Source organism: Saccopteryx leptura, chromosome X (assembly GCF_036850995.1).
Source record: "Saccopteryx leptura isolate mSacLep1 chromosome X, mSacLep1_pri_phased_curated, whole genome shotgun sequence".
NCBI classification, from domain to species: domain Eukaryota; kingdom Metazoa; phylum Chordata; class Mammalia; order Chiroptera; family Emballonuridae; genus Saccopteryx; species Saccopteryx leptura.
In genome coordinates, this window is record NC_089516.1 from 53434595 (window position 1) to 53450084 (window position 15490).

At 48.5% G+C, this 15490-nt stretch overlaps 1 protein-coding gene across 3 annotated transcripts in view; it reads right to left on the minus strand.

Moving 5' to 3' along the window:
* ZNF185 (zinc finger protein 185 with LIM domain) overlaps positions 1 to 15490 on the minus strand; it is an 84752-nt gene that overhangs the window by 3660 nt on the left and 65602 nt on the right. For all 3 annotated transcript variants that reach the window (XM_066356114.1, XM_066356112.1, XM_066356113.1), the window contains 6 exons: positions 13689 to 13886; positions 10883 to 10993; positions 9525 to 9605; positions 4890 to 4961; positions 3245 to 3347; positions 194 to 292 (listed from right to left, as the gene is read on the minus strand). In XM_066356114.1, the coding sequence (XP_066212211.1) occupies positions 194 to 292; positions 3245 to 3347; positions 4890 to 4961; positions 9525 to 9605; positions 10883 to 10993; positions 13689 to 13886 (664 nt within the window). The remainder of the gene's footprint in view (positions 1 to 193; positions 293 to 3244; positions 3348 to 4889; positions 4962 to 9524; positions 9606 to 10882; positions 10994 to 13688; positions 13887 to 15490) is intronic.

The following is a 15490-nucleotide window of genomic DNA, read 5'->3' on the forward strand; positions in this document are numbered from 1 at the left end:
TGTTCCTGGGGAGGGTTTTTCCACTGAAGACTTCAATATATCATAGAGCACAGGGACAGAGTACTCAGGGCCCCCTGAACATGAAGGGTAAGAGAGATAGCAGTGTCCTGGGCTGAGACTCAGACAGAGACCAGGGCACATTTCTTCCCTCTAATAATCCTGGCTGCTTGGCCTTTGGGGTGCCAGCACTCACCTAGAAGAGCTTCTCATAGCATTTTCCACAGTGGATGGTGTCACAGTGAATGAAGATCTGATCCAGGAGCTCACCCATCGGTTTACTGCAAATCCCACACTGAAAGAGAACGCAAACTAGAGGTCAATACACCAGTGAAGCAACATAAACTAGCGGGGTGAGGACAGAACACCTGACCAGCTAGGTAGGCACACGCTGTGAAGAAGGCACACCCTGGACTTTGAAGCAGACAATTAAAAAATGGCAGAAACAGATACAAAACCCAAAGTAGAAATGCAAAACAAAAGAAAACCCCACATAAACTAGCAGGCAGGTTTCAGAATTGGGCCTGGGTTTGAGCCCTAAGTCCACTAAGCAAATGGGGTTTTTTGTAACATTGATGAGATGCCATAGGAACTTAACTCTTGTTTCTATTAATTAGCATGTGGTAAAATTGGTTTTGTTATACATGAAAACTGGTTTAAACATATAATGTTATATGCTTAAAGTCACAAACCTATTGATGATGTTAAGTGGGGACTATTGTACTATGTTTCTGTCATTTCTGTTACTGTGGACCAGGACTTGAACTTCAATTTAGCCAGCTTACGGTGCTGATTGTACAGGGGTTCACCTCTAGGAATACAGAAAGAAGAAATCAATCTGGGCTCGCAATGTGCTGCAACAGGGACCCTGAGGAGTTGTTATGATGCTGTGGCCAGGAGTGTCCTCTCTTTTTTTCTAAATGCAATAATACCAGTGGGTATTTTAAAATGTTCTACCAACCTAATAAAGATAAGAAACACCTACAATTAAGAGCATTGACAGACTAGCTTATACAAATGAGCTTGAGCAATGGAGTGACCTTTACTGTGAGGTAGTACAGTGCAGGTGGGATAATGTCAGCTCTGACGCTGGAACCAGGATTGTGACTCTTGGTTCTGAGCAGCTCTGGGGTCCCAGAAACGTGATTCCCTCTCCACCTCTGTACTCATGGTCCATGGGGCAGCTCTCAGGCACCTGGCCCACCTTCTAAGAATCCCCCCAAATATCAGGCCTCACTATTTTGTCAGAACTCTGACTCCCCCAGCTTTTATGTGAATCTCAATCAGACAAGTTTAAACTTCCTCCCTCTCCATATCTCCTCTTCCCTTGCCTGTGAACCTCCTGCTTTTCTACTCCTATTCCCTCTGTGCTACGGGCCAGACAGCTGTTGCCTTTGCTCATGCTCAGCCACCCAGAAAATACCGTTGAGTTGAGTGCCCCTTCCCCTCAGACTTCCGAACCGTCTCAGTCACAATCAGTCACAAAACCTCCGAGGGGACTCCCCTCCTCTCTGATTGCAACCTTCCCCCAACACTTAGCGCTGTGAGACCAAAGGGGTAAAGAGCTGCTTATGTCTCAGGCTCCTGGACTCCATTTAACAGGAGTGCACCAGAATTAAGTATGTAACTAAAATGTGACAAACTCTTCTAGGACTCTTCACATAAGTCCAAGAATCAGGAAACAAAATGCTCTTTGTCAAACCACATGTTTTTTAAATGCATTTATTGACTTTAGAGAAAGAGAGTAAGGGGGAGGGAGAAAGAAAGAGAGAGAGAAAGAGAGATGTGTTGTTCCCCTTATTTATGCATTCATTGGTTGATTCTTGTTTGTGCCCTGACCGGGAATCAAACTCACAACCTTGGCGTATCAGAATAGTGCTCTACCCAACTGAGGTCAGGGCTCACATGTAACAGTCATGTTGAAAAGTATAATCCTACTTAGAGTCCAGTCCACAGAACACAGTTAGCCCTCCAACTATCCCTCCTACCCCCTTCTTATTGCAAAGATCTGCTGCTCTCCAGGCCACACCCCTCTGTCCATGATTTTCGAATCTGGATTATTTTCTCCCTCCATCTCCACTCCTGTCCTGTCTTGAGTAAATCCCAGATCCACACACATGGAGAAGCTCCCCAATACCTTGGCCTTTGTTCTGGCTAAACTCTACATGGGATTTCTGGACCAGCAGTGTCTGGGAATTTGTTAGAGAGGCGAATTCTTGGATCCTATCCAGAGGTATTGAGTCAGAAAGTGGGCTGGGGCCCAGGACTCTTGTGTCTTAAGCCCTCCAGGGGGTGTTCAAGTGTGAGAACTGCTGCTCTAAACCTTGTCACTATCAATAAGTGCCTGTGTCCCAAATCTGCAAGTCAGATGTCCCACTCCTTGACCCCCAAGTCTTCCAGCTCACTTGGACAGGTCTGTCACCACTGGGACATCCAAAACGTGGACTAGCTCATGCCTCACTGTTATTGTTCCCCTCCACATAGTCTCAATCTTGCCAACTTACCTGGAACATTTCTACCAGGTAAATGCAACTCCCCGATTCTCTCTTGCCCCTGAACATGGCTAATGAGCAACACACGACCACACTGCCCAGTGTCGGTAGGAATTCATAGGCCTTCACCTCATGTGGGCTCCACCTGGCCTACACTTCCCTCTGGTCCATCCACACTTCTCCTCTCTGAGACAATATTTCATACCTCTCCTTTCTCTTCAAATATCCAACAGTCCTTCAACCCTCACTAACAGATGGCCATGTTTCTTACTGATTGAGAAAACGGAAGCAACAGCTGAAAAAACTCATTTTTCCGACACCCAACCTGGAACCCTCCTGCATGTGACCAACATACTCAGCCTTTCCTATCGCTGCCATGCGTGAACTGGTACCCATCTTTCTCTCCTACAGAAGTGCACTGTGGTCATCATCAACCTTTCTTTCTCTTGCATCATCAGTGTTTGCTCTCCATTGCATCATTATCAGCACCTATACCCTGCTGGCTGCTTACACCGCCCCCCTACAAAGCCAAGCACAACACATTTCCACGTCCTGTTCTGTCATCAGCTCACCCTAGCCAGGCTTCAGTCTCCAATACTCTCTCTGTCTTGTACTTGGAAGCTAATTCAGCTCCCAGTTCTGCAAAGCCTCTGAAATGAAGCACATTCATACTGAGATCAAGCCTTCTTCAACTGTCCGAACCCATAAGACTCCCTCTCAACAATGCTCTCAGCAGCAACACCCCTCTTCCTTACCTTAAAGCAATAGTCGTGGCAGCAGATGCCAAGATGTTCGAGTGTAATCTTTGGACAGTCTCGGATCTCTCGGTTGCAGTACGTACAGATCCCTCCAGTTTTTCTGTGAGATGAAAACCAAGAACCTGGTGGTCAGGCTTCCATGCAGACTACTGATGTGATACAATCAGACCCTCTGATTTGACATAGCTAGGCCTAGGTTTGCTGCCAGGTTTCTCAGCCTGCCATATTGGCCACATAGCCCTGGGCCACACTGGGCCTCAGTAGACCTTCACATTAAAGTGATCATGTATCTTCGCCTTACTATCATATGTGTAAGCACCCCAATATGATTCTTACTCCAGGCAGCCTGCCTCCCTCTGTCCCTGGGAGACTGCAAGCTGACAGGGTCCCTGCAGTTTAGATTTTGGGGGACAGAGGTCTGGGGACCTGGCAGTATGCTGACAGGGTCTTTGCTGCCCCATCCTCCCACCTCATTTGCTTGATTAAGTTGCTAAAGGCTAAGCTTTTCCCCACAACCTCTGACTGTTTAAGTTGCTAGAGGCAATTTACATGCCCTTCCTCTCACCCTTTGTTTGTTCAACTGTTGATTTCAGTTATGCACTTGGGAGAATTCCTGTTTATGCCTCAGATGTGTGACTTTGTATCAGAGACTTCCTTATTTGCATAGGGCTCTGCACTATATAATAAAGCAAACCGGGGGTTTTGCTTTGCTCTGATTTGCTATCAGCTCATAGAGACCTCTCAATTTCATACTTCATTTCTCGGAGTTTATTTCTTCATTCTGCATGGTTCTCACTCAGGACCTGTACAATTACTAGCTGCACTGGTACGCAGCATGTCCCTTTCTGCTCCCCTCTGGAACAGGAAGACCCATGTCTTCTCCTACAGGAGACATGTCCTTGTATGCCCTACCTGGCCATCTGTCTTGATGGTATTTCTGTTCACACCTAGGGCCACTGAGCCCTGCCTCTTGGATTGTACACTCTTGGAGCCCTGTGATACTCACTGTGTGGCTTAAGACACATTATTTATTTATTTTTCCAGATCTGTGTTCTTCACTGTGACCTGAGTAAACTGCATCTCTAAGATTCTTTGCTCCCCTATTCCAAGAATTGAAAAATGAAACTTATTTATCATTAAAACAATCCTATGACTGCTGTCACCTAGCAGCAACTTTTGAAATTGCTGAATGAGGCTCTGTACCTTCATTCATTTCAAATGAATAGATCTCTCTGGCTCTTTTCTGGCATCTTGATGATAGCAACCCACTTTTCTTCACTTCCCACCCACCACTCTCTTTTTATAATTTTTTCTTCTAATCAGATTTGCCAGTTCATGCAGTGATCAATTAGGTTCTAATCCCAAGGGCCTATCCTGCTGATATGAGTCACTGGGGCTTTCAGACACCACCATCTCCTTTCTCAGTAGCCCTTTGTGTTCACTCTCTAATTGTAGCTGGGTTCAAGGCTTCAGCTGACACAGATGTGACATCCCAATAACGGATACACATTGGTGTGACAGATCTGAAAGTGAATCAAGCAGCACATCAGCACACAAAAGCAAATAGACTTAGTGTGGCAATCTCTCTTAGCTGTTTCTCCTCCGTACACCTGTGAGCTCCCTGGTATGACAGCAGACCTACCTTTCAGAGTATGGTGTGCTGTCATATGGGGGTTTCTTCTCCATGTTGAAGGAGTTATCAGTGCTGCTGGTTCTGCAAGTGGTGTGATGGGGGAACAGAAAGGCAGAAAATGAGAGCCAGGTCACTTGCAGTCATGAGTGGAAATGCTTTTTTCATTAACACTGTGGCCACAACTGAGACTTGATTCTGCATGGCCAGCCATCATCTTGTTGTAAGGTACTAAAAAGCTGAAAATTTATATTGATATTCTGGGAGGAAAAAATCAGGCTTTCCTGTCCCCTCCCTCCTTTGGGGAGGGGAGGGAGAAGAATGTAGAAGTTTCTGGCTTGCAAGAACAATAGGTCATTCAGTTTTAAATCTAAAATAAAAGTTAACCTAGAAACTGCTTCTCTTTCAATAGGAAGCAGAATTTACATACCATCTTGCATTGATTGTAGTTCCTCCCCCTCCCTGGAATCTTGAGGGTAAAATACTTCTAGGCTAGTGAGGGAAGATGAACCCTGAAAGATTTGTAAACATCTTTGACTGTGTTACCTTTAGTCTTAATGTTTCTGTGTATCCCCTAAACAAATGTTGCCAGCCTATACCATGTCATGCTTTCCCCCGCCCGTGTGTGAGCAAGGTTATATAAACAGCCCTTGAACTATTTTTGGGACTGCAAGATTTGGGCTTGCAGATGCCCCGTGTTAGCCAGATGCGGCCAACATATTTAATAACTTTCCTCCTCTAATAAAACTCTTCAAAATTCATCTGGACTGGGTGTCTGTTGGGCAGATAAAATATATTATGCTCACTTTGTTAAAGATGGCGCTGCTCACATGGAAGCCCGTCGCCCAGGTGATATTAATGTGTGTTGGGGGCAGGCTGTGGGCAGGCAGGATCCTTGTAACCTGGGGCTTGGTTTTAGGACTAAGCCTTTCCCACCCTTTTTGATGTGGGGTGGTACAATCCCATCATGTCTCTGATAAGTGACTTTGTATTAGAGACTTCCCTATTTTGTATATTGGATTAAAGGTTTTGATTTCTACACTATAAAATGGTGGCAGAACGGGAGCTTGCCCTCTTGGTTCCTGAGATTAGCATTAGAGAGGGGAGCAGAGAAAGGCCACGTGGAGGAGGCCTGGAGAAGCAGCCAAGATGGTGGAGTGTTGAGTGAGAAGCCAGTTTGTGCAGAGTTTGTGCAGGGAGAAGGAAGGAGATGGGGAACAGAGGTGAATAAGTCTGGTGAGCTAGAAACCTTTGATTCTAGGAAACTCGGATAAGTCAGTAGCTTTGTGAACACTGAATGAGTAGGTTTTGGAGCCCACTGTGTGTTTTTACTTGCCCGCCGGGTGCAAGCTAGGATTATAGATGATGGCCCATCAGTTTTTGGCTCCGTTGTTTCTTTACCGGCTGTCCGAATCCAATGCGAACCTGCATGGGCCAGGCGGCTAAGATAGTGGCCCTGGCTACTGGCTTTACAGTATCTCTACGTGAACTTGGTGAAATGAGGTACAGTGCCTTTCAGAATCTGGGGCGTGGTACTTTATAACAATCTGTTATGCTAAATGGCAGGGGAAGCTTTAAATTTGGTGCGAAGGAGGCATAATTGTCTTGGAGAAGAGCCCTTGCACAGGGGGCAGAAAGGATCTGCCACAGTAAAGCCTAGCTAGGATTTTTTTTTTGTTTTTTTGTGACAGAGACAGAGACAGAGAGAGGGACAGATAGGGACAGACAGACAGAAAGGGAGAGAGATGAGAAGCATCCATTCTTCGTTGCGGCACCTTAGTTGTTCATTGATTGCTTTCTCATATGTGCCTTGACTGGGGGGGCTATAGCAGAGGAAGTGACCCCTTGCTCAAGCCAGCCACCTTGGGATCATGTCTGTAATCCCATGCTCAAGCCAGCGACCCCGCACTCAGGCTATTGAGCCCATGCTCAAACTGGATGAACCCGTGCGCATGCCGATGACTGTGGGGCTTTGAACCCGGGTCCTCTGCATCCCAGTCCGATGCTCTATCCACTGTGCCACCACCTGCTCAGGTCTGACTAGAATTCTTGAAGCTGTGTACATCATGAGGACCATGGTTTCACTGACCAGTGGGAAAGGAGCAGGGTTTTTCTCCTCACATACGTGTCTGGGCTGTAATGTGACAGTCACTACTCACAGCACAAACTAGATACTAGAGATGAGAACAAAGAAACAAGAAAACATTCTGACATAATACCTATGCTTGGGTTATAGGGTGGGATTAGAAGTGAGATTTTTTTCCATCATTTTTCAATAATATGACTTTTGTAATAAAAACTAATAATGGTTGGAAAAAAAACAACTATTGCCAGGGAATGGCAACCAAGTACCAACCCTGAAGTGTGCTTTAATGAAGCTGCCATTCTCATAGGAGCTATATGGTGATCCCCTGAGGTAGTCGGGAAAACCACCTCAGAGGTTAAGCGACCTGCCTAAGATTACCCCCAAAAGAAAGGGTGAGCTAGAATTTCAGCCCAGGCTCTGATTTCTTCTGAGCATTAAACTTATCTCTAAGCCTCCTGAGGCCAAAGGGGAAAACACACTGGACTACACAATTTTCTCTATCCAATAAAGAAAATCTACTGGTTTGTCAATAAGATGTAATATTTTGACTGAATGTTAAATTCAGTTCTAAAATAAATGTAATTGTCAGAGTGTAAAAAACTAATTTAACAGAATATTGGGACTGGAAGAAGAAAAACCAGAAGGTGGACAAAGTTCAGTCAAATAATACTTATAGAGGCAAATGAGAGATGGCAAGGATAGCTCCCTGGGGGTGCTGGAGGTTAGTTCTAATCTTGAAACCTGTGTGAACTAAGGTATAAAGACAGCAAATAGATCAGTGGTGGCCAGGGGCTATGACTGGTTGTGTGGAGAGCTGCTAATGGGTACATGGTCTCCTCTTGGGGTGATGAAAATGTTTATGGGAACTGGACAGTGGTAATGGTTTCACAACTGCGAATGTACTAAAAGCCACTGAACTGTAGACCTTAAAGAGTGAATTTTATGGTATGTAAATTATATCTCAATTAAGCTGGTGAGAAAAACCACCCTGAGTTACAGATGAAGCAACTGAGGCTCAGAAAGGTTGAGTTATCTTGTCGAAAATAATCTAGCCAATGGGGGCCAAGGTGTGGCTTGAACATGACCTCCATGCCCATGTTCATCATTTCACAGTACCAGTGAAAACTGGTCCATAATCCCCAGAGGCTCAAACCTGAAAAAAGGCCAGGATGCTTCTCTCTGTTACTAAAACCCTCACCCTAGGCCCTGGCCGGTTGGCTCAGCGGTAGAGCGTCGGCCTGGCGTGCGGGGGACCCGGGTTCGATTCCCGGCCAGGGCACATAGGAGAAGTGCCCATCTGCTTCTCCACCCCCCGCTCCTTCCTCTCTGTCTCTCTCTTCCCCTCCCACAGCCAAGGCTCCATTGGAGCAAAGATGGCCCAGGCGCTGGGGATGGCTCCTTGGCCTCTGCCCCAGGCGCTAGAGTGGCTCTGGTCATGGCAGAGCGACACCCTGGAGGGGCAGAGCATCGCCCCCTGGTGGGCAGAGCGTCACCCCTGGTGGGCGTGCCGGGTGGATCCCGGTCGGGCACATGCGGGAGTCTGTCTGACTGTCTCTCCCTGTTTCCAGCTTCAGAAAAATACAAAAAAAAAAAAACCCTCACCCTAGCAGTGGGATGGTGTGTCATAAAAAACTTCTGAGCCCTGGCCAGTTGGCTCAGCGGTCGAGCGTCGGCCTGGGCTTGATTCCCAGCCAGGGCACACAGGAGAAGCGCCCATCTGCTTCTCCAACGTTCTCCCTCTCCTTTCTCTCTATCACTCTCTTCCCCTCCCGCAGCCAAGGCTCCACTGGAGCAAAGTTGACCCAGGCACTGAGGATGGCTCCATGGTCTTTGTCTCAGGTTCTAGAATGGCTCCAGTTTCAATGGAGCAATGCCCCAAATGGGCAGAGCATCGCCCCCTAGTGGGCATGCCGGGTGGATCCCTGTCAGGTGCATGAGGGAGTCTGTCTCTCTGCCTCCCCTCTTCTCACTTCAGAAAAAGAAAAAACATTCTGAGGGGATGCAGTCTCAGTGTGGGCTGTTATTGATTGATGTGGTATGGAGGAACCCTTCCATATAGCTTCAGGAAGCAAGCAAAGGAAGAACTGATGAGTGAAAAGTTACGCATATATCATGACCTGCAGTCAACTGTGTTTTCAAATGAGGCAAGTTGGCATACTGGAAAAAGAATGGGAGCTGAAGAGAGGAACAAGATTAAATTAAGTAGATGGTGTCTAAGGGTCCCACCACTTCTGCAAAGAATGATGCTCTCGGTACTTCACAAAAGAAAGCTAGTAGTCTATCTAGAACAAAGACAAGCAGAAAGGGATAGCACTAGACGTGAGGCGTAGAGTGAATTAATGATAAAGACGGAACACAAAGGCATCAAGTTGGGTAGAACAACTGGAAATGCATAAATTGTGTCCATAGGCAATTACCTCATATACCCATTCAATAAATGATTACACAGAAGTTACTCTGGGCAAGGTCCTAGATGAGGTACTTGTGATGCAGCAATGAGGATGGTACAGGGCCGCACAGGAGGAGGCCACGACATGAACGATTCAGGAACTTGCTCTTACCTGCTGTAGCATGAAGACACCAGCTTTCTGGAAGATACCTCACTAGCATTCATGTACTCCTTCACAAAGAGAATCCCTTTGCTGTAGAACAAACATAGCAGAACACAAAGAGGCATACTGAAAGATTCCAGGGGACGAGCTTGGCACAAAGGAGGGATCCAGGGCTAGGAGGACCCCAGGCCGGTTTGAAGGAAGCTAAGGAGATAATGGGAAGGCCTGGGGGCAGACGTGCTGGGCAGGAAAGTGGCAAATGGGAGCCGCTGGACTGCTGAGCCCAGTGGGAACTCAGGCTAAAATCAAAGCCTGCAAGTTCAGCTTGCTTTGTGTGGATGTGAGAGCTTGAGAAAGAGGGTCCCGGCCTGACCTGTGGTGGCGCAGTGGATAAAGCGTCCACCTGGAATGCTGAGGTCGCCAGTTCAAAACCCTGGGCTTGCCTGGTCAAGGCACATATGGGAGTTGATGCTTCCTGCTCCTCCCCCTGTTCTCTCTCTCTCTCTCCCTCTCTCTCTAATATAAATGAATAAAATCTAAAAAAGTAAATAAATAAAAAAATTTAAAAAAAAAAAAGAAAGAGGGTCCCTGCAGCCAGTGGCAATGTTGTCCTCCTTCCCACAGATCACAACACTGTCGGAGGCAGGCCCCCACCAACTTCAGTGCAGTGGCCTTTCCATCCTGCCTCACTGACTGTATTTTCTTCCCCTTCTACTGGGCCCAGGAGAGCCTCCAGGCCTCAGCCCCAGACTGCCGGGCCTCTCCACTCTGTGAGTCTCCACCAGCAACCCAACCTGTCCCTTCATAGATCTCCAGAGGCCCAGAAGTCACCTCATCTTGGCCGGGCTTGCTGACATCGTAAACAAGATCTGCCTCATGCTGGGCTCACCATGGTCCCAAGGTAGCCCCGTTTCTGGGCCTGATGTCAGCAGAGGCCCCTCTGACCCAACCCTCACACACAAACCTCACTAAGCCTCCCTACGTGTTCCCTTCCTGCACTTGAAGACTGTAGGTGAGACCAAGAATGCATGCGAGGTAGTAGGTGTGTGTCTCTCCTTACAGTGGGTAATATGAAGGAGAGAAACATATGGCCTGGCCTCAGTGGGCTTTCTCTGGCCTTTTGGCAATGTTATCCAAGAGCTATTTGCAAGGTCCTATGGATGGCAGAGCCCTAGGAAATACCATCTCAGCTTATCATTGGAATAGGGACTCGGGGGGCACTATGTGGACCCTTAACAAATAGGCTGCTTAGAGTTGGGGGAGGCACTAGAGCTAATTTCAGGGAAGTGACATGAGACAAAAACCTAGTCCTTTAGTTCCAGGGAGGAAACAGCCCAGAGAACAAGTCCCAAGTTGTTCCTTCTTACCTGGTTGAGCTGGAGTCCAATTCACTTGGGGAGGCTGGGATGTAAACATGAGGCTGCTCAGGGGCAGCACTGACTGTAACAGTGACCACACAGCTCGAAGGGTTTCTCACCCTGAAAGAAGTAGAGGATGGGATGAGTGTGTCCATACTGAAAGCTGACATCAAACAGGGATTTTCAACCCTAATCCCCAGACTGCCAATTCAAAGAGTTTTTTTAAAGCACTGATGATTTTGATATAAACCTTGCAAATCACTGAACTTTTGCCCTTTAAGACTCTTGAAGTCAAGAGGTGGTACCATTCATTTTACAAATGAGAAAACCTCAGCTAGGTGACCCAGGTCACACTGAGTCAGTGGTAAAACCCCACTCTTGCAGTACAGTATCCACCCAGAACTCCCCACTGCAGCCAAGAGCCTTGGCCTATGATTTACTTGATTAGAACACATCCATGGGATTACTGGGGACTTGACAGACACAGCCCAGTTCACCCTTTCACTGGATGGGACAGCCCCTTTTTAGAATCAACTTCCCCCGCCCCCATCAACCAGTGACCTCTCTGGAGAACAAAATGCCGAGGGAGAGCGAGAGAAATGAATTTAAGCATCACCAAAGAAGAGGCTTGGATGCAGTTTATTCTGGAAGGCACCACCCATGAGCAGAGGCATGAAACTGACAAATATAATGATTTTTCTGAATCTCCATCTTTTGGTTGCAACATACAGCCCCTGGCCTGGAATCCGACCTCCTAGCCAGCTCACAAAGCCTTTCTCTGGCCAGAGACTTACTTATTCTCACGTTGCCTGCTCCCAGGTCACCAGTCCCATACTAAAGCTGCCACATCTGCCCACTGCAACTCAGGGCATCCTGTTTGGCTCCACCACTGACACCCCTGCCCCATTTGTGCCATCCATATCATATCTGCCCACTCTCCAGCTGCCTAAGGCTAGCTCTATGGTGCACACTTCCCTGGGCTGATTTTGGTTTCCCTACAATATGCTGCTGCTCAGATGCTCTGGACATAGTCTGCTTCCACCTAGCCTAGGCTCTGTGGTGTCATTCCCTTGCCAGAGAATCCAATGCCCAAGACCTCAATTAGTTTAAGAGTAAGTAAAGCTTCATCTTTTCAAATGGTGTCACATGTTCCTGAAGCTCTAGCCATACTGGATGACCTTTCCCGTATCTTTGAACTTAACACGACCTTCTCTTCCAGGAAGCCCTTCTGAAGTACCTGCTGTCTCAGCACAGGCCTCAAGGTGCCCGTTCACTTTATGCATATTTCTACGTCACCCTATGACACAGGAATTCAGCATGGAAACGGAAGGAAGTGGACTGGCTGAGAGGGGAAGCCCCACAGGAACCTGGAAAAACAGATGGCAGATAAAATACAAAGGCAGAGAGTAAGAAGAGACCTGCCTACAAGAGAAGGAAACAGCATCCTCTTCTGATTGAACATTAAGTGGCATCCTCTGATTCACACCCTGTATAGCAGTCAAGGGGACAGGGAACAAGATAAACAATAATCCCATAGGGATCCCTCCAGCACTGCAATATGAGCAATGGGAAACTCCAATGGCAGGGCTCTCTACCCCTCATCTTGCCTCCTTCCTGTAGCCTCCTCCCCCTAGCCTGCAAGGTCCAGTCCTGGCCCCACCTACCTGGTCTCCTATCCCTTCTTCACTTTACTTATTATCCTTCAGTTACCTTCTTTCAGTCCCTTCTTCCTGATTCCCTCTCTTTCATAATCTCTGCGCATGTTGTTTCTCTATCCATGTTTCATCTTCCCAGGTTCTTTCTTAGGCTGGCTCTTCCTTCCGCGTTAGGTCTCAATTGAACTGTCCCTCAATCAGCAGAAAAGCTTTCCCAGATCATCCTAGCTACAACATGCCTGCCCTGGCCCCTCTTAATCAGACCACTCAGTTTCCTTCTTTTTGGAGCTAATCACAAAGAGAGAGGCAAAATATATATCACAGAGATTAGCAGTACAGCTTCTTGGCTCTGGCTGTCTGGGGTCTAACCCATTAGGCCACTGCATAGCTGGATGAGTGTTGGCAAGCTATTTAAGCTCCCTCTGCCTTAGTTTCTCATCTGTAGAACGGAGATAATAGTACCCTCCCACAGGGTTGCTGTGAGAATTGAGTATGCATAAAGCATGAGAACAATGCTTGCACGTTCTCAGCACACCGCAAATGCTAACAGTTATCACTATGGTGTTATTGCTATTGTATTTATTCATTGGTACACTGTCTGCTCCCTAAGGGCAGGCGGGCAGGCCCCTGGCCATCTTGTTTAATGTGTATATGGCCACTGCCTACAACTGGCTCACATGAGACTATTCCTAAACTCATGGCCACTTTAGAAAAAAGTATCCCTGGCGAGCAAAGGGAGAATCCAGATGCTGCCATGCAAGGCCAAACTGGTAATGGTGGCAGTGAAGACTTCATTGAACTTCCCTTTAATCTCTGGCAAGGAGTCCCATCCTTTCCAGCCATACCTTCTGCCTCCATGAACGATGAAGGCACCCTATATCCCTCTTCCAGCCCAGTTCTTCATGGCCCAAATGGCTTTCAGACCACATGGTTCTCTGTGCCAGACTTGGTCTAACAGATGTGATGCTGCAGCTCCAAACTGAAGCCCATGTAGACCTACTCCTAGATGCTTGTTGCTGGTCAGCTTCCCACTGGCTTTTAACCAGTCAAACCAGCAGAAGGTAACTGGCATGCTCAGTGTGTCAGGGTTTGTTCTGGGGTGGAGACCCTGACAGAACCCTGGCTGTAGGAACAGGAGCCCAGCACAGTATAGCTCTTACCTGCTGGCCTGGCTCTCAAATTCCATGAGCTGCTGGGGTCTTCTGGGGCTGCTCTGCCGCTCCGGTGTGCTGGGGTCTTCAGGCTGCTGGGTGAGTGCAGCTGGGTCTTCCCGGCCACCTCTCGGGGCTCCAGGCTTCTCCTGCCAGGCCTCTCCCAGCTTGGTGACTACATTCTTCTTCTCAAAACCAGCCAAGGAGCTGAGGAAGAGTGAGTGCACTTATGGAGTGAGTGTTGTGGGACTAGTCCTTGCTCACCCACTGCAAGCTGATGTCGCCTCCTGTGGGCATAGCAGCTCCTCTCCCAGAGGATGGGGAAGAGAGGAGCCCAGCACTGCCCCCATAATGGGAAGCAGTCTGTCTCTTTTTTAGGGGGACCTCAATACTGCTACTTACTTCCCACAGACAAAGGGGGCATCCGCAAGAACATCTGAAGACTTCAATGAGCTTTTAAAAGACAAAAGTCGGCCCTGGCCGGTTGGCTCAGTGGTAGAGCGTCGGCCTGGCGTGCAGAGGTCCCGGGTTCGATTCCCGGCCAGGGCACACAGGAGAAGCGCCCATCTGCTTCTCCACCCCTCCCCCTCTCCTTCCTCTCTGTCTCTCTCTTCCCCTCCCGCAGCCGAAGCTCCATTGGAGCAGAGATGGCCCGGGCGCTGGGGATGGCTCCTTGGCCTCTGCCCCAGGCGCTAGAGTGGCTCTGGTCGCGGCAGAGCGACGCCCGAAGGGGCAGAGCATCGCCCCCTGGTGGGCAGAGAATCGCCCCTGGTGGGCGTGCTGGTTGGATCCCGGTCGGGTGCATGCGGGAGTCTGTCTGACTGTCTCTCCCTGTTTCCAGCTTCAGAAAAATACAAAAAAAAAAAATAAATAAATAAAACCTGTAGAAAAGACAAAAGTCTTCTCCTAGCTGGGAACAATGGTATTCCTCTCCCTCTACTCCCACTGTGACCACCCTGTCTCTAAGTCTTTTTTTTTTGGTATTTCCCCGAAGCTGGAAACGGGGAGAGACAGTCAGACAGACTCCCGCATGCGCCGGACCGGGATCCACCCGGCACGCCACCAGGGGCGATGCTCTGCCCACCAGGGGGCGATGCTCTGCCCCTCCGGGCGTCGCTCTGCCGCGACCAGAGCCACTCTAGCGCCTGGGGCAGAGGCCAGGGAGCCATCCCCAGCGCCCGGGCCATCTCTGCTCCAATGGAGCTTCGGCTGCGGGAGGGGAAGAGAGAGACAGAGAGGAAGGAGGGGGAGGGTGGAGAAGCAGATGGGCGCTTCTCCTATGTGCCCTGGCCGGGAATCGAACCTGGGTCCCCCGCACTCCAGGCCTACGCTCTACCGCTGAGCCAACCGGCCAGGGCCCCGTCTCTAAGTCTTCACCGTTTCAATCCAACTGTACTAACTAAAAAGTCCCAAGCTGTATTTTCTTCCTGTGTCCTGGTGCTCAGACCAGTGTATGCAGCCAGGCCCGGCAGGGGTCACCCAGCTCTCTGGGAAGCAGCTTCTTCTCCAGGCAGGAAGGTAGGATGGAGAAGGAACAGGACTGTCTCACATGCTAGAGAGTCTCAAAAGGGCTTGTGACCCCATAATAAGAGAGGGAAGGCCATACAAACAGAAAAGGTCCCAGGCACCCAGAGATAATACGGCTAAGCCCATCTGAGATCCTCATTCGCCACCTGGCAGCTGGTGTGGTCAAAGCTGCAGAATAAACCCTGCCAAAGACCATCTCGCCCAGGGCAGCCATTTTCTGTATTGATGGTGGCATTTTTGGCACCCAACACAATCTTATCTTAGGGTTGCAAGAAATGGTGTGC